This window comes from Natator depressus, chromosome 2 (genome assembly GCF_965152275.1).
Source record: "Natator depressus isolate rNatDep1 chromosome 2, rNatDep2.hap1, whole genome shotgun sequence".
NCBI classification, from domain to species: Eukaryota; Metazoa; Chordata; order Testudines; family Cheloniidae; genus Natator; species Natator depressus.
In genome coordinates, this window is record NC_134235.1 from 189,339,534 (window position 1) to 189,363,249 (window position 23,716).

A 23,716-nucleotide genomic window follows, 5' to 3' on the forward strand; every position below is an offset into this window, starting at 1 on the left:
GATGCAGTAGCTCAAGTGTACTAACTCGAGATAACTTTCAGTGAAGACAAGCCCATAGTTTTGAAACCTTCCTCACGAGAGAATGATAAGGAAGGTCCAAATAAATTATATCAGTTGGTTTTCCGGTGTCTGCTATCTTGTTGACTTGCATAAAGAGTTGAGCAGATTAAAGGGGCACAATTTTTCTTCACATAAACTGTGCTGATGTGTCCCTATCATATATTAAACTGGGAGAGAGCTTCTGAATCTGAAATTATGTACCTAGGGGGTTGCAGCCACCCTCCCTTCCATTATGGCTGGATGAAAAGGATCCTGAAACTTTTCAGTTACAGCATGGTATGGAAAACATGAGATCCAGTCATCTAGTTGTTTTAAACTCTATTTAAACAATGGTTTCAAACAGACTTCCTAATACTGAAATAGGGCTGTAATACCCACCAATTATCCCCTCATACTTTACTTAGAGATAGGTGCAATATTTTCTGTCCTCCATGCGTCTAATTATTAGCTGATTTTAATCAAAAATAGCATATGTTTGTTACCAACTCAGACACTTCATTCTTAAATTCCTTCAGAATTCTTGGATGAATACCAGATGATCCTGGTACTTGGTTTTTCTTTAATTTATCAGCTTCTTTACATTTCCTCCTTTGACATCTGAGTCTGACAGTGCCGTCTTTGTGTTGCATGTAAAGAATAGGTCTGGGGATAGATATCTCCCCAGTATCATTTGTAAGATTGCAGAGAAGCTAAATGGATTTTATGCATCATTTCCCTTATCTCCCTTGATTGCTGTCTTTAATCCCTGGTAGACCAGCATACCACTGACTCGCACAGAATTTCTCCTTTTATGTCTTTGGGTATTTGGACCTTCAGTTCACTTGTACGCCTCTTGATTTCTATCAGCATTTTACGTGCCATAATCTTGTTCTTTTCTGTTGGCTTCAGCTGGGAAGCTTCCTTCATTCAGGAAACAGAAAAGGGATTTTAAACTAGGCTAAAAGTTGTAGGTTCCAAATGAATGCCTACTTGCCTTCTTTGACAGAGAGACACAACTGTTTCAGAGAAGAGTGAAGCTGAGATTAGAGAAGGTAGATTCAGAGCTGTTTTCTCAAAACAGTAACTTCTGCATTTCCCATAAAGAGGGGCCTCCACAATACGAGCAAGGTTTATACCTTTGAACTTCAGAGGATGTTACACAACCAGTTCCTTCCCCCACTCCATATATACCAAATACACTCAAGCCAGGAAAGTAAGTATATATGTGCTGCAGATCAGAGCAATAGAATCAGCCCCGCTGTCAAGGAATTTACTGTCTTTTTTTCCTGCCTGTACAATCTAGGGGGATCAGACTGACTTAGGTCTAAAGGACTTGAACAAAAATATACTATAAGGAAATTGAAATACAAACTAGAAACTCTAAGGTATACCCTTGCATCTATTTCTCAGAACAGTCACCTGTACTGTATTTACATGAGGTAAGCATATCTATGTATTCCAATAAGAACCTCACACAGGAAATAGCTCCACTTCTGATACGACTAAGACCACTGTTAGTATAAGGCTTGCTATACTTGGCAAAGTATTCATCGAAGTGTTTGTGGTTGTAGTGATAGACTTCAGAAAAAAGGGAATTCATATCTGCCCCTTCTTGGAAGATTTCCAAATTAATCCATTAGAAATTAGGAAATAGCTGCAACTGTCTTTCTCCTGCAATAAAGGGATAATAAACATTTTCACAAGTCAGCTAATAATCACAGAAACATCTATGTACTAGTTGATATGAGATTACAAAAGGTGTTTCTGTCAAAAGAGAAGACTTAAGCATCAAACTAATGTGTTAGTCTTGTTCCCATTGTACAGTCTAACCTGTCTTTTGGAAATACCAGTCTCATAATATTCTAGTTTGAGGCTGGTTTCATGAGGCCCTCCAAAGAATTTGTTCTCTCTTCATCCAAGCAGTCAAGATCAGCCTTCACTAGCCTAAAAGTTCCCAGCAAAATAAACTCATTCTTAATGTGGTGAACAGCAAAACAGATTGTGAGCTTGTTATCCCATCCCTGAATCTTTGAAAATCAGTCACCTTGAATGAAGTCTCTAATGGTGGGGAATCTCACTTGACCATTCTCACAGATCCTGGCCACCGACTAGGACAACTGTGATGGGAAGCCAAGGTTGTGCACTCTGCATCCCTTGGAGTGTGTTAAGCTTCTAAAGCCCCTGCAGGCTGCAGCACTGGTTCCTCTCTTGGCTTCCCTGACACATTTCCTGGCACTGACTATCTGCTATCCCTTCTGAGAATTGGGGCTTTTTAGCTCACCTGTCTTAGGCCTCGAGGTCCAGTGCTGACCCCCAAAATACTCCAGTTACTTAAGTATACCCCTCTTCCAAAGGTATGAAGCTTCCGGTTTACATTTTAACACTGTCAGGGACATGCAGCTTTTCTGAAGCAGTCAGCACAGACACTTTGCACAGTTTAACACCTTTGTGTTTTTATATTCAATCATGTAAAGCACAGGGGAGTACAGATCATAAAAAGCAATAAACAAGAAATGCATGTCCCTGCCTCAATTTCCTCACCAATCCAGGGCATTATTTGGGCTGGGGTCCAAATCCTTTGATTTGTCCAGGGTCCTTGGAGCTGTCTCGGCTCAGGAAAGCAGGCAGGGCTCCCTACTACATGAGGCTGCTACATGCTGGGTGACCTCTCACTTCTGGAGCTCCTCACCCAGCTTCTGTGACCTTGCTCTCTTCCACCATGATTCCTCTTCTTGTCTCGGCCCTGTTCCTTTGTGTTTCTTCATTTTAAATCCATCCTGGTCACCTGGCCTCTTTTGTTTGCCTGCTAACTTTACACTGCTCTTTTCTTCCCCCTCCCTTCAGATGAGTCAGCTAAATTGGTTTTTCTAAGGATGCAGCTGCTTTTTTAATAACCTTTCTCAGGTCTAATTACTATAGTTAACCTTAAATATTTTTCTTTGTATTCGTCTGGGGTGTACGTGCTGCAATCCCTGTCAGCCGTGGTGGAGCCATATACAGACAGCCACTCATAATAGCTGTTTTTCATAATATAACTTCATAATATCAATCATAATTCATAAGTTGCACAGATATAGCTCCAGTTCATCACACCCACTCAATGTATGGCTGGTGGCAATCAGTAGAAGCCTCCAGTAGTATAAACTGACTGGAAGTGATGGCCACATGTTCAGCTCTCTAATGTAATTAAGAAATAGCACATTACCTTTTGAGATGGCCTTTAGCAATAAACAAGGGGAATGAGGCCCTCTCCGCTTAGCAGAGGAAGGATAGTTGTCCAGTAGGTTAGGATTCTAGCCTGGTACTTGGAAGATCTGGTTTGAATTCATTGCTGTGCCGCAGATTGTGTGACCATGGACAGGTCACTTAGGCCAGGTCTGCATTGCTTAGGGGTCTGAAAAATCTACACCCCTGAGTGATGTAGTTAAGCTGACCTAACCCCTGGTGTAGACAGCATACATCATATGACAGTTAGCACAGGTCAACAGTGGCACCTGCTCTTCTCTTCTTCACGCTCCCCTCCCCCCTCTCCCCCCCATTAGAGAGAGGCAATCAAGCTATGGAATTGGATGCTACCTACATAGCATAAACCCAATAGCCCTACACGTACCAGGAACTACTGGTCAGACTTCTTAAGCAGATAGTCTTTCAACAACCCACAAGCGATCATTGCAGAAATCCCTGTACAAAGTTTACATTACACCAATGGGGAAACTGGTAATAGATTCTTTACCACCATGAACAATGCCAAGTGTTCAAATTTCTGTTCTGAAGGAGGCAAAATCCCAGGATCTTTGCCGGATGCCTTCCTTCTACAGTGGAATCGGGGCCTCCTTTACACCTTCCCACTGGTTGTGCTAATCCCCAGAGTGATTGCCAAGGCCAGAGATGACTAGGCCACGCTCATCCTCACAGCTGCTTATTGGTTGAAGCAGTTCTGGCTGACAGATCAGTGACAGATGTCTACATAGCCACTCATCAGATTGCCCAGACCTATTGTTGAAGGATTGGGGTCAAGTGTTACTTCCAGACTTGAAGTTGCTGCACCTCATAGTCTGGTTGTGGACTGTTGAGCTCTATGGAAAGGGATTGCCTCTCATGCATTGATGAAATCCTGGCACAGAACAAGAAATTATCCACAATAAAGACTCACGCCTTCAAATGGAAAAGATTCTCTATGTGGGTGGCCCAACATAGCCCAGACGTGGTGCATGTCCCAGTACTGAAGATTCTTGACTATTTGCTGAAGTTAAAACATTCTGAATTTTTTCAGTGTAGGTCCATTTGGCAACAATACTAGCATTCCACACAGCCATTCTCAGTCTTCTCTCATCTGTCCGTATCCAAATTCCTTAAAGGCTTGATGCACTTACCTGCCAGTTGGAGAACTTACTCAGGTAGGGACCTGAACTTTGTCAAGCCATTTCAAGGGTGCTCCATCCATCATCTTATTCTCAGAACAGTATTTCTAGTGACCATTGCTTTGGCCAGTAGAACGAGTAAGATTCAGGCACACATGGTGGAACCCTGTTTATCTCATTTCATACGGGCAAGTTTGTACTCAAATGTCACACAAAATTTAATCCCCATGGTGGTCTCTGAGTTCCACTGAAACCAATTAGTCAACTTATCTCTATTCTTTCCAAAGCCTCATTCCATACAGGGGGAGAAAAAGCTCCACGCCCTGGACATATCCAGAGTTCTTTGTACATCAACAGAACAGTATTTTTCAGATTGTCCAAATGTCTGTTTGTGGCTATAGCGGGCTGTTCCAAAGGTCAGTCCATTTCATCACAAAGATTTTCCAAACAGATGATAAGATGTCTCTCTTCCATCAAAGTGCATTCCACCAGAGCCCAAGTGTCACCGTCTGTACAATGTGCTGATATCTGAAATCTGCAAGGCAACTAAGTGGAGCAGCCTACTCATGTTTGTCAAATATGTGCTGAATTTAGCTCTGAGATTAGATCCCAGATTTGGAGGTGTGGGGGTGTTACTCCAATCCCTATTCGACTGACGCCGCTTATACTCTTCATCCCCAACATTATGTAGCGGTTTCTACTTGCCAGTCACCTATAGTGGGATCCACATCAACACATACTCAAAGAAGAAAAGTTACTTGTCCTTCCCTAACTGTTAGTCAGTGTGAATCCTAGGACCCACCCTTCATCCCTGCTTTTGAAGTTCTGTTATCATTGGCTTTGAATTACAGGTCTGCTGAGGGAGGGTTGAGACCACTCTGCTCTTTTGCCTTCAAAAGGAGACACAGGCACATGCATGGCACCAATGGATGCTGCTATTCAGAAGATTCTGAGCTCACATGCATGAGGTGCATGCCTGATTACAGTGGGGTCCACACGGATTACAGCATCTTGAAGAGCCAGAGGTACTGTTGGACACGTAACCATTCTTTCCCTATTTCATAGGGGTGTTGTGAAGACAAATTACAGTAAAGCTGGTGATGTGCTCAGATACTACACTAGCCTCTCAGACCTTGGTTCTAAGATCTAATCATTAAGACATTTCTTTTTATCTTCCCATCAGGGAGTATCTCCTGGCATATTATCCTCTAAGGCCATCAAACCCAGGGAAGCCCCATGTGGTAGCTTGGAATTTGAAAGGAGAGAGAATATTTTCAGCAGTCATAAACACACTTTTGCCTTTAGTATATAGACAGACAGATATAGATTAAGTCAGAATATCACCAGATATGAGGTAAATTGAAGAGGAAAAATTTATAAACCAGACCTGCCAAAATTCCTTTGATATTAAATTTCCTACCTAAATAGTTATAGTCAAACATGCCTCCGCTTTCTCAAGTATGCTGGGTAAGTAAACCAGTTTTGATTTCCTCACTGTCCTATATGAAAAGATTAAGAGTAGTGGCATTGCTTAATCCTTAGGAAATCCAGCAAGTAAAGCAATGGAAAATTTAACCCTCTTGTGGATGCCCTAAAATTTTTTTGTGAACCTCTATGCTATTTTACCTTTCTATCAAGTTAACTTTCTTAGTAGCAGCTACTTCACTATGACCAACTTCTGAACTACTAATCTTGTCTATGGAGTCCTAGTATTAAATTTTCCATTCTTATAGGCTCCAGTCTTCATTCCTAATTAAAAGGTGGTGCTTCCTTCCTTGTGTTATAAAACATTTGCTATGAAAAAAGAATGACATTGACTGGATGTATGAAGGGCAGTTAGAACATATCTAGAGAGGGCTAGATCCTCTGTTTAGCTTGTCATTCAGCAGTTAAAAGAATTAAAGTTGTAAAGTTCTTCATTTAAGTGTTAAAACTGTATCAAAACTTAGAATTCTAAAGATATCAAACCCCTTGAATCAGCAACTGATTATCAGACAAGATTAGCCTTGTTTTGTGCAGAAAAGTCTTATGCCTCTGAGACTTGTGAATTGGCTGCCTAGTCATCTGTCAATAAATTTTTCTAAGTATATGGACTTCAGTAGACACAGAAACTGGCAGAAAGCTACTGCATATAGTGCCACCCACTTTCCTGGCTGCAGTTTTGTTTAGATACTTGTTTGGAGTCTCGTTGTTAAAATCCTGCTGCTACAAGTAATTAATCTGGCCTTGAGGGGAGAGAAATATGCTTGCCAGATATTTTCTACAAATGGCTAATTATCCATTCTGGATGGATTATCTTGGCCTCATTTGACCACTGCCATTGTCTACAAAATGTAACAGATACAGGATTAAGGTTTTTTAATATAGTGGAATGCATAATCTTATCAATTAGAATATATTACTATCCTAGAAACATTGTTTTGGGCAGGGCTTCCAAGTAGAGTAGCCATTAGTCTGTCTCTGGTGATGGATCTGGTGTGGACCTAATGTTCAGTGGGGCAAAAGGAAAAGCCCACTGATAGAAACAGTGAACCTTGATATTTGGAAGAGAAAAGTCACTAAGCAAGAAAAGTTCTTTCTTATCTTAATACCTCACAGTCATGAAGGGCTTTTGCTATTCTGAAACTTTTCATTTTTGTTTCAATTGCTATAAAAGGAGCAGACAGTTACTGGCTGTGAAGCGTCATTGGGCACAGTAGATGCATACCACCTGCTGATGAGATATTTTAACTGCTAAGCGATTTGTTCTAAACAGTCCAATTCTGTTTGTGTGCATTGATCAAATTATAAATAATGTATTAATATCTTCCAAGAACAGGTATTACATATAAACTCCTCTTTGTGCCCATCTATAGTCTGTACAGAAATTTCTATAATACATAAACTTAGTCTACATGCCACTTCAGACTCTGGCATGGATGGCTGTTTTCCATTATAGTCACATAGAAAATGTACAGATATGCACAGTGTAGCTTTTGAAACATAAGCTTTTCATTAGAAATATGATTGTAGGTTTGCTTTGTCTTTTACTTTAAGAACTGGTTCCTGACTTTATGCCACAAAGTAGTGCCCTTTCTTTGTCTTGCCCAGTAACTTGATTGGGTCTTTATTTTGCATCTGTTAAGAGAAATGTCTCCTGCAAATTACTGCTGCCTTTATTATTCTGTCTTTCCAGTTATGGTCATCTGTATCGATCTATGAACCTTCAAGTGAAAACACAGTGAATACAAATTAGGGAAGCTTCAGTCTAACGCATTCTTCATTGAATCCTCATCCTAATGTAGTGCTTTAAATGAATTCATATGTGCTGCCGGTTTTTTTTTTGTTTTTTTTTAATGTAGTGGATCATTGTATGGGTGGTGATCCTTAGAGATCTTCCATGCTAATCAGTTGTTCCCATATGAAACACAATCATGTTGGCTTCTTTTTCATAAAATTAAGCCCTGTGTAAGGGAAAAACTATATGTGGAATCAACAGGAGCCTTTAATAAACAGCATGATTTCCAATCCCACTTCAAATCAGAAGATTGTCACACTCTGATTTTTAAATGTTACTAACTTCTAGGCTTCAATTGACCTACTTTTCTGATGGATACATCAACTCCTAGTCTAGAATCCAGCGTTGTCATTAAAATTCTTCTGGACTCCTGCATATTGATCTCCTCAAAATTACTCATGCATGGAAAAGTATATCTTCTCAACTTCTTTCGAATTAGAGTTGGTGTGGCTCTTTCTGAAACTGTCTTTTTTCTACAGATTAATGACTTAATTGAAACACTTTCATACAGGAATCAAGGACTTTAAAATCCATTGCATTTTCAGATGCCAAAAGCTACTGTTCCTGTCCATCATTCCATAAGACTATGTCATAGAGGCAGGTTTGGACTAAATTTTCCATAGAAATTTAAGTTTATATATCGTCTCCCATCTAAATTTATTACAATTAACTCTAAATTTAGACTTTCCTATTTGTACATGGTCCATAGATTCAATTATACCCCTTGTAAATTGAGACAATTAAATCAAGGAAAGTCTCATGCAAGCTGGAAATGAGGCTCACAATTAGGCTCTTTTATGCATGTAATGTGGACTTGTCCCATGATTAAACCTTTCTGCAACTGGATTTTCCAAGCAATTTCACTAATATTTGGAACAATGATTGCTCCAGATGCAGTCTTGGTATTTTTGGGCATCAGTCCAAAGGAGGACGAAAATAGATTCCAAAAGAAAGCAAATTAATTTACATACTTTCCGCCTGTGCTAAAATTTGTTTTAAATGCCCTCAGCCACCTGGATTTTTAGATTGGGTTAAATTAGCTCATCCACTGCCAAGTGACATTGCATTTTTTCTAACAGTAAAAGATCCCATGTGAATTTTTTCCAAAAGGGAACTTTTTATGCCTTAACAAAAGGTGGTACTAATAGCTACTAAAAAAATTAAATACAAACTATTATTTTTGATCTGAATAAGTTTTTTTTATTTATAATAAATTGGAGTACTAAGATTCTAAAGTGTTAAGAGTGTCTGGTTCTTTGACTATCAGCCTTGCTGATCTGCAGATGTTCATTTTTTTTTAGGGAAGAAAGATTGACTTATGGTTAAGTCATAGCTCAGATTCTGACATTAACTCACTGTGTCACCTTCGACAAGGTACTGGAAGGGACACTTCAATTTCAAAATTAAACTGTCTATTTTTTGTTTCTTATAGTTGCTACAAGTAACACACAAGTCTAACATGAAGGATACAGCAAAAAAAATTCACTTTGTATATTTGATAGCATACTTATGTATTTTTAGTGTCACTATTTGCTGGAATAGTCAGTCAGTTCCCTTTTTTGGGTCTTTCACAGAACGATAGGGGAGCAAAAGACATTTAAATATAAGGGAATGTGTTGTAAATCCACAAAAATTGAAAAGGCAATTGTACCTGAAACTTTTTTTTTTAACTGACAAGATTTCAAATTAGAGAGAGAAGGAGAACATAAGAATGGCCATACTGGGTCAGACCAAAGGTCCATCCAGCCCAGTATCCTGTCTACCAACAGTGGCCAATGCCAGGTGCCCCAGAGGGAGTGAACCTAACAGGTAACGATCTAGTGATCTCTCTCCTGACATCCATCTCCACCCTCTGACAAACAGACACTAGGGACGCCATTAATGGACTTAACCTCCAGTTCTCTTTTAAACCCTGTTATAGTCTTAGCCTTCACAACCTCCTCAGGCAAGGAGTTCCACTGGCTGACTGTGCGCTGAGTGAAGAAGAACTTCCTTTTATTTGTTTTAAACCTGCTACCCACTAATTTCATTTAGTGGCCCCTAATTCTTATATTATGGGAACAAGTAAATAACTTTTCCTTATTCACTTTCTCCACACCACTCATGATTTTATATACCTCTATCATATCTCCCCTTAGTCTCCTCTTTTCCAAGGTGAGTGAGGTAATATCTCTTATTGGACCAACTTCTGTTGGTGAGAGAGACAAGCTTTCAAGTTTACACAGAGCTTGAAAGCTTGTCTCCCTCACCAATGGAAAACTGTCAGATACAAGATATTACCTCACCCACCTTCTTGTCTCAGGGCTACAACAACACTGCATACAAGATTTCAAGTTGACAGTGTCCTTTTAATCTGACTGGCCTTGGTTTCTTCATCTGTAAAATTACAGGGGAATACTTTTATATTGCAAAGCTAAATTCGTTAGCGTTATAAAGCATTTTAAGATCGTCAAATGAAATTCTTGACAATATTTTAAAACCTAATTTTAATCTTGCAAAATAATTATTTTAAAAGGCTCTTTATCACTGGCATTGGTCTCTAATGAAATAACTTCAAATCAATTTTCTGAGCTCCCTTACATGCCTTGCCTTATATTGCTTTATGGGGAAAAAGGTAATATGTGCATGTGTCTCGGTTTTATTTCTGGACATCCTTTTGACTTGGGGTCTCTGTACATCTTTTCTTCCACACTTGTGTTTTCTACCCTTTTCGGTTCCCTTCCCTGAATGCCTGTTTTCACCTTTTAGTGAACTCTGGTAATACCATGGTAGCCTTTTTTATTTCCTGCTTGATGCAAATATCTGTGTGGGAATCTTTTCTCCTGCTTGATGCAAATATCTGTTGGGAAATTCTGATATAGGTCTGTTTATACACATATAAATAGAAGGACCTAGACAAATTCTGATATAGGTCTATTTATACACATATAAATAGAAGGACCTAGACCTAGAAGGATACAGAAGGACCTAGACAAATTGGAGGATTGGGCCAAAAGAAATCTGATGAGGTTCAATAAGGATAAGTGCAGGGTCCTGCACTTAGGATGGAAGAATCCAATGCACCGCTACAGACTAGGGACCGAATGGCTAGGCAGCAGTTCTGCGGAAAAGGACCTAGGGGTGACAGTGGACGAGAAGCTGGATATGAGTCAACAGTGTGCCCTTGTTGCCAAGAAGGCCAATGGCATTTTGGGATGTATAAGTAGGGGCATAGCGAGCAGATCGAGGGACGTGATCGTTCCCCTCTATTCGACACTGGTGAGGCCTCATCTGGAGTACTGTGTCCAGTTTTGGGCCCCACACTACAAGAAGGATGTGGATAAATTGGAGAGAGTCCAGCGAAGGGCAACAAAAATGATTAGGGGTCTAGAGCACATGACTTATGAAGAGAGGCTGAGGGAGCTGGGATTGTTTAGTCTGCAGAAGAGAAGAATGAGGGGGGATTTGATAGCTGCTTTCAACTACCTGAAAGGGGGTTCCAAAGAGGATGGCTCTAGACTGTTCTCAATGGTAGCAGATGACAGAACGAGGAGTAATGGTCTCAAGTTGCAATGGGGGAGGTTTAGATTGGATATTAGGAAAAACTTTTTCACTAAGAGGGTGGTGAAACACTGGAATGCGTTACCTAGGGAGGTGGTAGAATCTCCTTCCTTAGAGGTTTTTAAGGTCAGGCTTGACAAAGCCCTGGCTGGGATGATTTAACTGGGAATTGGTCCTGCTTCAAGCAGGGGGTTGGACTAGATGACCTTCTGGGGTCCCTTCCAACCCTGATATTCTATGATTCTATGATTCTATATGCAGTTATTCCCAACAATTCCCTCAGAAAGGTCCCAAAGCAGCCATTTAAAACCTTCTAAAGTTGAAAGTATCTGTCTTGCTTTAACACTGCTTTGACTATAGACCAACTAGTTTATCATGCATGCATTGTCATATGTAATTTAAACAACCAGAAGCAACCTAATGCTTACTTGCAATATAAAATTGACATTCAGACTACTCATATGTTGGAATACATCTTACCTTGTTGTAATGGATTCTGCTTATGTTTTTCTAGATTTGCATGGCAATACTTAAGACGTATATAAATATCAATGAATCAAGTTTGCTACAACGTTCAGGTATGATATAACAGAAAATGAATGTGTAATATAGTGATTTATAAAGTAAGTCCGGGACAGGAGCCATGAGCAGAGAGAAAGACTAGTCATGTGAAATCACAATGAGTAATGATACCTACAAGTTAGTTAATGCATGAGAATCATGATTGGTCCTTTTTTTGTGCAAACCTCTCATTGACGTTGGGAGCTTTGCTGTAGATTGATGGCTGTACGTGGTCCTAAATGTATTCCCAGACAAACTGTGCTAAGATAAAGTTAAGTTGAGAGTGCATATCAACACTTAAAGATAAAAAATGTTACAGGGATGTAATCATTCCAAAACCAAGCATTACAAACCTAGGAAATTCAGGGTTAAGGTTACATTTAAAAGAAATTCAAACATGTTAAGGTAAAAAAATGCAGTTAAGGCACCCAAACAACTTTAACTCTGCCCTGTAATGAAACCAAGCAGTAACCATACAATTATGATTAAGGCATTTTAGTATTTGATTCCAGATACATTCAGGTTTTTTTATATTTTTCCATCTCATGACATCACAACAGGGAGTTTAAAGAATAGGGATAAGAATGTTGGAGGAATGGATTTCTGATGAAGACTAAAAAAGCTAAATGTGCATAGCGTGGCTTCTGAGATAGTGTGAAGAATATAACACTGTACAGGTATTTGAAGGGTGCAAATGCTAAGGATGGACAGCAATTTTAGGCCCTGATCCTGGAATCAGATCCATATAGAAATACCTATGTATGCATACAGAGCTCCGTTGACTTCAGTGGAATTCTCTGCTCACATTATTCAGTTGCAGGCTTACGGCCATAAAGATTGGTACACAAGGAACAGGAGAATTATAACTGGGAGTAATGGGATCAAATTGAACTTGAAATCTGTTTAGTTTTAAAAAAATAGCAGATTCAGACAATATAATGTTTCTAAGTCTATGCCAATTTTGGTCAAATAAATCATTATCTTGTGTGTTAAAATGTTTTTCTCTTTCCTGTTTTTACGTAGAAGGCTCACACAAATGCCAGATGTTGTCTGAGGCACAAAGTACATTGACAGTTTTTCTCTATTTCATTTTTAGCAATCTTAGTTACAATAGTAGATGAAAAGTATTCAAATGGAAGTCTGACTTTAAGTTGACAGTGTTTCTTTGAGAGGAAACATAAACTTAATGTCAGGTGGAATGCTTGCTGACAATGGGAGGTGTTGCTAAATTGTCTTCCCGAAGTGGTGAAGCCATATTATTTGGGGCACTTTAAATCAGTTGGAACAAGTGCTCTAGTCAGATTCCCTGTATTTCCAGTGAGGCTGGACTAAATTTACTGTAGAATAGTAATAGATCTTCTAGTAATATCTTTTTCATTGATAGTTTCTGTGATCAATGAAAATATGATGAGCAAAGCTGAATGGCTCTGAGGATTGATAATAGAATATGGATCTTTTAATCTCTAGTATTCTCTCTGATTAATGCCTGATTTGGGGATTGACAAAAAGTGATTGCTGTCTGACACTTGTGTGGCCTGTGTGAAATAGGTCCAGTTAGTGGACAGGTGTTGACATGACATAACCACCATCTCAGTTTGCATTGTATCTTTCTCGTCCATCTCAGTAGAGTTGCCAGTCACTAAATGGATATGGAGGTTGAACTCTAACATCTCTTAAGTGTTCTTCAGTGCATGGTAGAGGCTCATCTGTGTGACAATATAGTATAGTACTGCTGATCCTTTTACAGTATCTGTTTTATGGATAATTCAGGAATCTGAGTCAGTCTGGCTCCCATTATCACAACTAAACTCAGAATTTATTGCAAAATATTTTGTTTTCACTTTTGTATTTTAATATAGTGCCTGTATTAAATAACTTCTGTTTCAGAAAATAAGTTGTTTAAATATTTAAGAATTTCAGATACCTGAAAATAGGATTGACTGTTTCATTTTTTTTCTTTCAGTCCAGATATTTATGAATTATTACAGAGAAGTAACTCCTGGTGTGCATTTTGATTCACAAGTGCTGAATGATCTTCTCATTTCTTTGATCAAGTGTTGTTTGTTGAAAGAAGTATTTCAGTTGTTAAATGTTGCTGTAATGATTAAAATGCTGGTAAGTGACCATGAAACATTTTGAAAGTCTATTGGATTCATGGGATCATAATTCTCCTAAAACTCATGAAGTTAACTGTACTAAGTTTTCTGTTTTGTTTACGTGGGCTCAGTTCTGAAAAACAAAACTCTATATAAGGCAACTCATAAACTACTATTATTGAAAACTCTAAAATCTTTACTGGAGACAAATGATTAAACTGTTAGAATATTTTTAAAATACTATATTTTTTTTATTTAGCCAGCTGTTGATGTAGTCCTGAAGGTGTTTGAGCATGTGGCTTCCATGAATATAAGAGATGCTGTGCCTTCATTAATAGATATCTTTTGTAAGGTATGACTTTTTTCCATTGTCTCCTTCTGTATGGCAGTTTCACAAAAAGATCTTGCCTACTTTTAAAGATTGAATTAAAACAAGCATCTTTTCTCTAATGGAGCTAGGTTCTTTGTACAGGTTTCTCTTTATCTCTTATTTTTTTAAACTCTTCTCTCCCACCTTTATTTCTTATGCTATATTTTATAGCCTCCATTATGCTTGGTTCTGGAAATATTTCAGAGGTGCTAATTTGTATGTACATCTGCATTTTTTCTTTTGATGCTACAGCTTTTTGATGCTGGGATGGTTTTTGAGCATGAACATTTTAACTGTATTATTAAGTTCCTTCACCAACTGCAAGTTTCCAGTCAAGAAATTAATGTTGTTTTGAACATGAAATCAAGGTGCGTATTTAGTTTAGGGAGTTATTTTACAGTTAATGTGCAAAATATATTTAATGGTTTCTTCTGGTTTTCATTTAATACAAAATTATGTAAAGAACAGACAAAGTACATTCCATTTTTTGGATTTGTTGCTAATTAGAAAGCATGGTAAAAAGGTGCATATTTTATACACTTTCTACAAAAATGAGAAGTTTAATTATTCAATAACTACATTTTCATGATATTAAAAGGGCTGCCAGTTTAATGGAGAGTGCTAACGCCAAGTAATGGGAATCAGAAGGCCAGGATTTTTGTTTATTTATTAGATTTTCCACAGCATTCATGATTATTAAGTCTGATTAGCACAGCTGGGAATAGCATGCACAAATTACGGTGTGACCCTGGAAAAATCATCTAATGAACTCAGTGTTTCAAATTATTTGAAACACCTATGTGAGGTAGGTTGTATCATTTTTACAGATAAGGAAGCTGATGCACAATTAAGTATGCTATGCACGGTGTCACAGAATGTCAGTTGCAGAGCCAGAAAAAAACACCTTACAACCATGCTCTTGCTCTGTTCACTAGTTCACACTTCGTGTAATTTGACATAATTTGAGACTGTTACAGAACTTAGTGGGATATACGAAACTCAGTTTACATTTTGTCTTATCACTGCCTTTTCATTAATAGTTACATTAAGATAAATCTTTTCTATTGCAAGTGAGTGCCTTTTTTTGTGGAAATAATTTTCTCACTAGAATAATATTTATGAGAAATATGATACGTAGTCTAGTAAAATATTTGTTGAAAATGATTTGTGTAGTATTCATTACAATAGTACACTGTTGAAGCACAAATAACATTCTTAATACGATTAAATATATTTGTCTTTTCCCTCTTGAGCGGTGTATGTAAATCCATGGTGCTGGAGGGTTAAAAAGGTAATGATCTAGGACTGAAAACAGTACTTTTTTTTTAAGTGATAATACAAAGTACTATAATCTTAAACAGGTAACTATAATTAACAATTTTCTCTTGTTGAAGATTCCAGGCAAGAAAGTTTAAAAAGAACTGGCTTTGTGACTTCAATTTGGCAATAGCTGAAATTCAGGTACAGTATGAGCATTTAGTTTTTGGAAACAAATTTCAGAACTAACCATACAAAATATATAGTACTTAATCCGTTTGTTTTTGTTAGTGTAGTAGCTAGTTTTATTTCTTTAAAGCCATAGAGTGTAGCAATGTTTTGTCAGTCATAAAGGAATGTTAGTTACTTTTACTTTGAAGGCTATTAATATGAAAATATGTTCCTTTAGTCAAAGCAAAATTGTAGACAAGGATGGCTAACCTCCAGTAAGAAGGCCATCTTTGTTATAAAGTGATGTGTCAATGGGGCTTCCATGTTGTGGATATTTGTAGATTGTCTTTGTCTTAAATGACTTTGGATTTCAAACTATTTTTCTTTAATAGCAAGTGGTTCAGTTTACCTTTTTAAAATGTTAATGTAAACTGAGAACTTTTTATCTGACAATACCACAATTCAGATTCAAGCACCTCCTCGAATAGGAGGTAACATAACAAATACCTAAAGCTCTACAAGATCTGAAAGCTAGGATTATGGTGCTACCAGGAAGATAATTAGTTTAATTGAAATAGAGCCTCCTAAGGAGCCTAATAAATTTTGTTGTTTTTGGCTGAAACAATTGTATGACTCGCCCTTGGAATTCGTGGTGCTTTTGATTTGTCATGGTGTATCATTCCTTAACAAGAATATACTTTTTATATTCACTTACAATTAATACGATTCATGTCTTATGCAAAAAACGATTCCAAAAGGGGCCTATTTGGAGTAATAATGGTTAACAAATTATAAATAAGAGCAGCAATGTGATTTTTTTTTTGATTAATACGTATTTTATTTTGTAGTATCTGTTATTTGCACTAACAGTAATACTGTGGTTTTTAAAGAACTGTCCCCAAAGCTGGTGTGCATTTGAGCAAGAATTTAAGGAAATAGTGGATGGAGGTTTCTTGTTAAATAGGAGGGGAGAACCGTTAATGCACCCCAATTAATGTCATGATGAAGAATCAAAATCTCTCCTATTTTGAGGGGCTCAAGTTACTGACATTTCATAGCACTTAATCAGCATGAAGCAGCTTCATACTGAACAGGAGCATGAGAGTACTACACAAGCATTTCAGCCAACCTCTGGTGAGAGAACGCACACTGCAGCTGCTGATTTTACAGCATTGTTTGAAATGGCCTCACATATATGAGACATCTGGAATAGATGATGAAGCACCAATCTGGCTTGATTCATTCCTGTCTGATATTTCTGAGAGAATTGTGAATGGTAACTGCTTTACATTTCCAAGAGTTCTCTCAAAGTTCAAGCTGTCTCTTCTTTTTCAGTGTCTTTCTATATCGGAGACCTCTGTCCCCATCCGCTATTGAGAGTTTTTGCACACCAGTTATCAAACTAGTGCACTGTGGTGGGCTCATGTTGGGTTTACCAGTGCTCCTAGACACACACAGCAATAGTAAAAAGAAAGATTGTCTTCCCCCTTCTGCTGGGAAGGAGGGTGTGCCAATTCCTCTCAGATGCGGACCAGACAGTTGTGCTCCACTCTTTCATCTCCCAGTTTGAGTACTGTGACTTTCTTCACCTAGGGCTAAAGAAGAAGGCCACTTAGAAGTTCTGATTCATGCAACATACAGCTGCCTGCCTCCTATGGAGGAAAGACCAGCAACAACAAATGTCAGTGTCCCATTTGCTCCCCATTTAACTTCAGGTCCAATCCAAGATTGTGGTCCTAATCTTTAAGATCCTTTGCCCTACTCCAGCTTGTTCTCTTACAGACAGTTTCTCTATTGTGACCCACCAAGACACTAAATTCATTGGAGGTAGTGAATCTGAGTGTGACAAGGGTAGAAAACCCACCTAATAGAAGGCAGGGCATCCAGAATAGAAGGCCCTAAACTATAGGACTACGTCCTGAATCTTAGAGTCTAACCATGTTTAAGCCATGATGTGAGATATACCTCTTCAGAAGTCGTCTCACAATGACATGATAATCTTGCACTCCTCATGAAAGGAAAAATAAGGTGGGAGGAAAAGATGAGGATGCAAAACACCTATGAAGAGCACCTGATCCACACATCAGAGAGCAGAGCGCTTGACTGAAAATTCCTTCATAATCTTTAAATATTTATCTGGCACCTCGGTCCTAGTACTATGCAATGCTTGAATTCCAGAGTTAAGCACCTTAGACATGCCACAAATACATACATACTACAGTGACTGCCAAGCACAAGGGTTAAAAACTTTTCTAGTTAACAGAATTTGCAGTGGATTTTGATTTGTTTTCCATCAAATTTCCTTTCCTTGTCTATTATGAATGGTAATCATTACATTACCCCTCTTGAATTTTTTTCATTAAAAAAAATTACCTAGATTAGTTGAAGTGCTGTAATAGACAAATCACAAGATAAGAGCACTGTGTGGTACACAGTATTGTACACTTCTCTAGTAGGAAACCAGGTTTCTATAATTCTCATGGGTTATGCAACATGTGAGCGCTATATATGCATTTGGTTTGTATTAGGAATGGAGGATGGTGATGTAATTGCTATTGGACATATCAACAAATCAGTATTCATGGTAATTTGAAGTTTCAGATGTCAGGCATTAATTTATCCCCACAATGTATTATTTTGGTTATATTAAAAGGGAATCATTGCTAATTTGATGAGATTGGTAGGAGCATTGCATTTGCATATTGGTTCCAGTTAGGAGCATAATTGCCCTCCTTGAGTTTAAGCATATATCATTGAATGTAGAAAGTAGATAAACCTGTTGCTTTTGAAAACCAGTGAAGGTAAAAATGATGCAAGATATTTGTATTTTAAGCAATATTCTGAATCAGGCCATTGACAGAAATAATAAATGACAGTCTGCTGTTGAAAGAGAGATCACTCTATGTGTGCATAACAAGGCTGAATGCAGAGAGTCTAAGAACAGCACCTTCAGTTCTTCTTCGAGTGATTGCTCATGTCAATTCCAAGTAGGTGTGTGTGCGCCACGTGCACAGTTGTCCGAAGATTTTTCCCCTAGCGGTACCTGTTGGGTTGGCTGTGGAAACCCCCCCCCCCCCGGAGTGGCGCCTTTATGGGGGTGTATACAGGGCACTGCCAACCCGCCGCCTCTTCAATTCCTTCTTACTGCTAGTGACAGTCATTGGAGCTTCTTTTACTCTCTTGCCTTGGGCAAGTGATTCCGTAGCATTCTCTTTTTTTTGTTTTGTAAATAGTTTTATTAGCATAGTATTGTTAGATTTTTAGTGTAGTTAGTAGTTAAGTCTTTGTTGGGGGCTTTCACCGCCCCCCCATGCTTTCCCTTTTGGGGACCAGGGAATGCCTCGGTCTCAAGGCTTCTAAGCATGGGGGTCCTGTCAGAAGCCTATGCCTGGGGAGATTCTCACAACTCCTGCTTAAAGTGTGTGGGGGAAGCACATCAGACTGATAAGTGTAGGATCTACAGGAGCTTCCACCCAAGAAAATAAAAGGAGAGGGATTTCAGACTTAAACTTCTCCTTATGGAGTTGGCTCTTCACCCCTAGCCGTCAGAGCCTGTGTTGCTGCCGAAACCCAGCACTTCAGTTTGGCGCGCACTGGCCCAGTAAGGGAGGCCGCAGCACCAGCAAAGGACCCGGAACCCAGAGACTTGCAGCACGAAGTCTCTCCAGCATGAATGACAACTTCGGCTATCTCTCGGCACAGGTCACATTCACTGGTGCCGCATAAGAAGCAAAGAAGAGCCAAGAGGGGGCTTCTCCTACAGTTAAAGCCGTGGAGCACAGTGGGGCCCGCAGAGTGCATCCTGTGCTGGGACATTCAGCTCCTGCTCAGGCAAAACTGACACTATTGACTCTGGTCACTCACGCAGGACCGTCGAGTCCCATTGGACTTCCTGGCGTGGGAGAGCCAGGTGAGGGAGTTGGATATGCCATCTACCCCAGATACATTTGAGGCCACAAGGGACCTTATAGAGGAGACGGCCCAGCAGTCTACAGCACCGGAACCAGTGCCGGCGCTGCACAAGGGGCCAGTTCTCTCCAAGGGCAAACCGGCCATGCTTTGGCAATGATCCCCCTCACCGGGGCACCATTCTCCTTGGCACCGCTCTACAGCACCATCCCTCACAGCACCCCTGTGGTTCTCAAGGTCGGACTCCACTTTGGAATCGGAGTCATATATCTCCAGGTAGAGCCAGCACCATTCTCGTTCCCAGCGGGAGGAGGCACACCAGGTCCCTGTGATACCCTGGCCTTCTCAATGGCAGGCTCCAAGCTCCAGGTTCTTGTCTGTTGCCTCGGACAGGCGGGGCCCCCCATCTTCCTCAATGGTAAGGGAACCTCCAAAAGGATCGGAACCTGACACCCAACCCGGCACCACAGTTGGCGGCTGGCACCATGCCTGCCACCATATAGACTGCATCATGGTGGGGAGGAACTCCATGAATTGGAGGGTCAGGAGGAACCTGTGCCCATAGGGGCATCTTCATCTTCCTCCCCAGACAAGGCAGTAGCAGGCTTGTCTGCCTCTTTGCTAGCCATGGACAATAGGGCTTATCAAGAGCTGCTTAGAAGAGTAGCTCAAAACCTAGGTCTTCATGCAGAGGAGGTGTCAGAAGACAGATCCCATGGTGGATATTCTGATGCCAGGAGGTCCATCAAGGGTGGCCTTTTCCTTGATCAAGTCGATTCATAATACCACAAAGATCCTCTGCCAAATTCCCGCCTCTATTCCGCCCACTGCAAGGGGTAGAAAGAAAATACTTTGTACCCTCCAAGGGGTATGAATACCTCTTCATCCACCCTCAATCGGGTATGTTGATAGTGTACGTGGCCAACACCAAGAAAAGGCAAGAACAGCAAGGCCCTCCGCCAAAATCCAAAGAGGCAAAGAAGCTGGACCTCTTTGGCCGTAAGGTCTATTCCATCGGGGGGGCTCCAGCTTCAAATTGCTAATCAGCAAGCGGGTGCTCAGCTGCTATCATTTTAATTCTTGGAACTCTCTGTCCAAGTTTTAGGAGCTCCTTCCAACAGGCTCCCTTTCCAACTTTGAAGTTGTTATCAACGAGGGTAAGGTGATTGCAAGGACTTCCTTGCAGGCTGCGGTGAACTTGGCCACCCGCACAATGTCCACTGCCATTGTTATGTGCTGAAGCTTGTGGCTGCAGGTGTCAGGCCTCCCACCAGAGGTACAGCAGACCATTCAGGACTTGCCCTTTGACAGCTCAGGTCTGTTCGCAGAAAAGATGGATCCTAGGCTTCATAGCTTAAAAGACTCTAGGGCAACCTTAAAGTCAGTGGGCCTCCACATGCCAGCCCCACAGAGGAAGCATTTTAAGCCTCAGCCCCGGCCTCGCTTCTACCCCTCTCAGCAGAGATAGGACTATAGCAGGAAACGGGGTGTGAGTAATAGGCAAAGGCCTCCTCAGTCATCCTCGAACCAGGGCAAAGGCTTGACGAGGCAGTCTCCGGCTTCCAGTAAAACTTTTGAAGGTGTGCCCAGGGGAGATGCACCAGTCCACATCCCGGATCCTTTCCCACCTTTTGTGAACAGTCTATCTCTTTTCTACCGTGGTTTGGCCCAAATAACCTCAAACCGGTGGGTCCTGAGCATGGCAGAATTGGGATATTCTCAACCCACCCGCCCCGTCCCTCTTCAGGGACCTTTCTCACAAGCAACTTCTAGTGCAGGAGGTGCAAGTGCTCCTACATCTCGGGGCAGTAGAGGAGGTCCCTCTGGAATTCAGGGGCAAGGGTTTCTCTCCCATTATTTCCTAATTCCCAAGGCCAAGGGTGGGTTCAGGCCTACTTTAGACCTGCGAAACCTCAGCAGATTCATGAAGAAGCTGAAGTTCCACATGGTCTCCCTGGCATCCATCATCCCCTCTCTGGATCCGGGGTACTGGTACGCCGCCCTAGACTTGAAGGACACATATTTTCACATCTCCGTAATTCCATCCCACAGAAGATTTCTTAGATTCATGGTAAACACCACCCACTATTGGTTCATGGTCCTCCCCTTCGGCCTCTCAGCGCCCCTCAGGTATTCACCAAGTGCATGGCAGTCATGGCAGCATTCCTACGGAAGCAGCAGGTGCAGGTATTTCCCTACCTGGACAACTGGCTAATCAAGGGTCAATCTCAGGCCCAAGTGGAGGCCCATGAGAGTCTGGTGCACATGACATTCCTCGGGCTTGGCCTCATTCTGAACATGGCAAAGTCAACTATAACCCCCACTTAGAGGATAGAGTTTATCGGAGCCCTGCTAGACTCCACCCAGGCCAGGGCTTTTCTTCCGGAAACTCATTTCCTTGCCATGAGTGTCAGGAGATTCCCCACCACAACGGCGCGGGATTGCCTAAAATTACTGGAACATATGGCTGCTTGCACATATGTGGTACAGCACGCCAGACTGCAGCTTTGTCCCTTTCAGGGTTGGCTGGCCCGGGTCTACAGACTGAACCGAGACCACCTGGACAGACTGGTCACTCTTACCCCTCAGGTTCTCGAGTCCCTCTGGTGGTGGCTTGACCCACAAACACTATGTGCAGTAATACCCTTCTCCAAACCTCAGCTGACACTGTCACTAGTCAAGGATGTTTCAGCGATGGTGTCATAAATATAAAGGGAAGGGTAAACACCTTTAAAATCCCTCCTGGCCAGAGGAAAAACCCTTGCACCTATAAAGGGTTAAGAAGCTAGGATAACCTCGCTGGCACCTGACCAAAATGACCAATGGGGAGACAAGATACTTTCAAAGCTGCGGGGGGGGCGGGGGGAGAAACTGTTATACCAATAAAATAAAAACCAGAAGGATCTTATTAAAGGGGAAAAGGCAAAATACCACATTTATTGTGAATACAGAAAGAATCATAGTAAGCAGGTAGTTTATAGCTATAACATTCCATTCCATTTCATATTTATTCACACATTCATACATACACACACACATTCTGCAAGGTTGTTATCATAGTTACCAGCCTTAGAGTTGCTCATGCCAAGCCACTGGCCAGGTGGCCTGGACATGAGGAGGGAGCAGGGCCTTGTCAGATGCACATCTGATGCTCCTGGAAGTTGGTTTGCAGAATCAGACCCCAAAGTTCTCACTTTCTAGAGTCCATTTTTATAGGAATTTCTTCCTATGCCAGTCTATGGGAATTGCTTCATCATGCTGTTGCTGAATCAGTCAGCAGATGTCACATTTCTGATGGCTCCATGCTGCCAGATGTTATCTTGTTCTTTGGTTCTCCCATTCTTGAGGCTGTTGGGTAGATTCCAGTCTGCCCTCCGGGGGTCCTCTGGTTATTTCCACTTGACGCCTTCTTCAGCCGATGGACACTGCATTCTTAGGCTGGCACCTCCCTGATCATTCAGTTATTATCCACACCAAGCATCCATCCACATACATCCTTTATCTCTATTTTAATCACAATTGTTAACAAAGCAAGATGAATACAACAAAAGGGCGGGGAGTGTCTGGGTGCTGTTTCTGTTGTTACAGAGTATTGCTTTGAGTCTCTCTCTATGTGAATAGTTGTTGTTACAAAGAATTGCTTTGTGAACAGACTCTGTCTTAGAATGTACTAACACAATTAGCAGCTTGCAAGTTTCACACATAGAGGGAGAGAAACAGTACCAAAAACTAAGAGACCTCTTAATTAGTAATACCCTGGAATTTAAACTATGGGGAATCAAACTCATTTGTGATTTTAATACAGAACTTCTTTAATATGATCCAACAAAACAAAGGTTCTCTCTGTCTGTGTGATGCTTTTGCCGGGAACAGAAAAGGAATGGAGTCTTAGAACTTAGTAAGTAATCTAGTTAGATATGCGTTAGATTCTGTTTTGTTTAAATGGCTGAGAAAATAAGCTGTGCTGAATGGAATGTAGATTCCTGTTTTTGTCTTTTTGTAACTTAAGGTTTTACCTAGAGGGATTCTCTGTTTTGAATCTGATTACCCTGTAAGGTATTTACCATCCTGATTTTACAGAGGTGATTTTTTTACTTTTTCTTCTATTAAAATTCTTCTTTTAAGAACCTGATTG

General features: G+C 40.5%; 1 protein-coding gene across 1 annotated transcript in view; it reads left to right on the forward strand.

Annotated features, from left to right (window-relative positions):
* TOPAZ1 (testis and ovary specific TOPAZ 1) overlaps nucleotides 1-23,716 on the forward strand; it is a 100,958-nt gene that overhangs the window by 39,149 nt on the left and 38,093 nt on the right. The window contains exons 9-13 of the mRNA XM_074945605.1: nucleotides 11,732-11,795; nucleotides 13,742-13,893; nucleotides 14,134-14,226; nucleotides 14,497-14,612; nucleotides 15,639-15,705. Coding sequence (XP_074801706.1) covers nucleotides 11,732-11,795; nucleotides 13,742-13,893; nucleotides 14,134-14,226; nucleotides 14,497-14,612; nucleotides 15,639-15,705 — 492 coding nt within the window. The remainder of the gene's footprint in view (nucleotides 1-11,731; nucleotides 11,796-13,741; nucleotides 13,894-14,133; nucleotides 14,227-14,496; nucleotides 14,613-15,638; nucleotides 15,706-23,716) is intronic.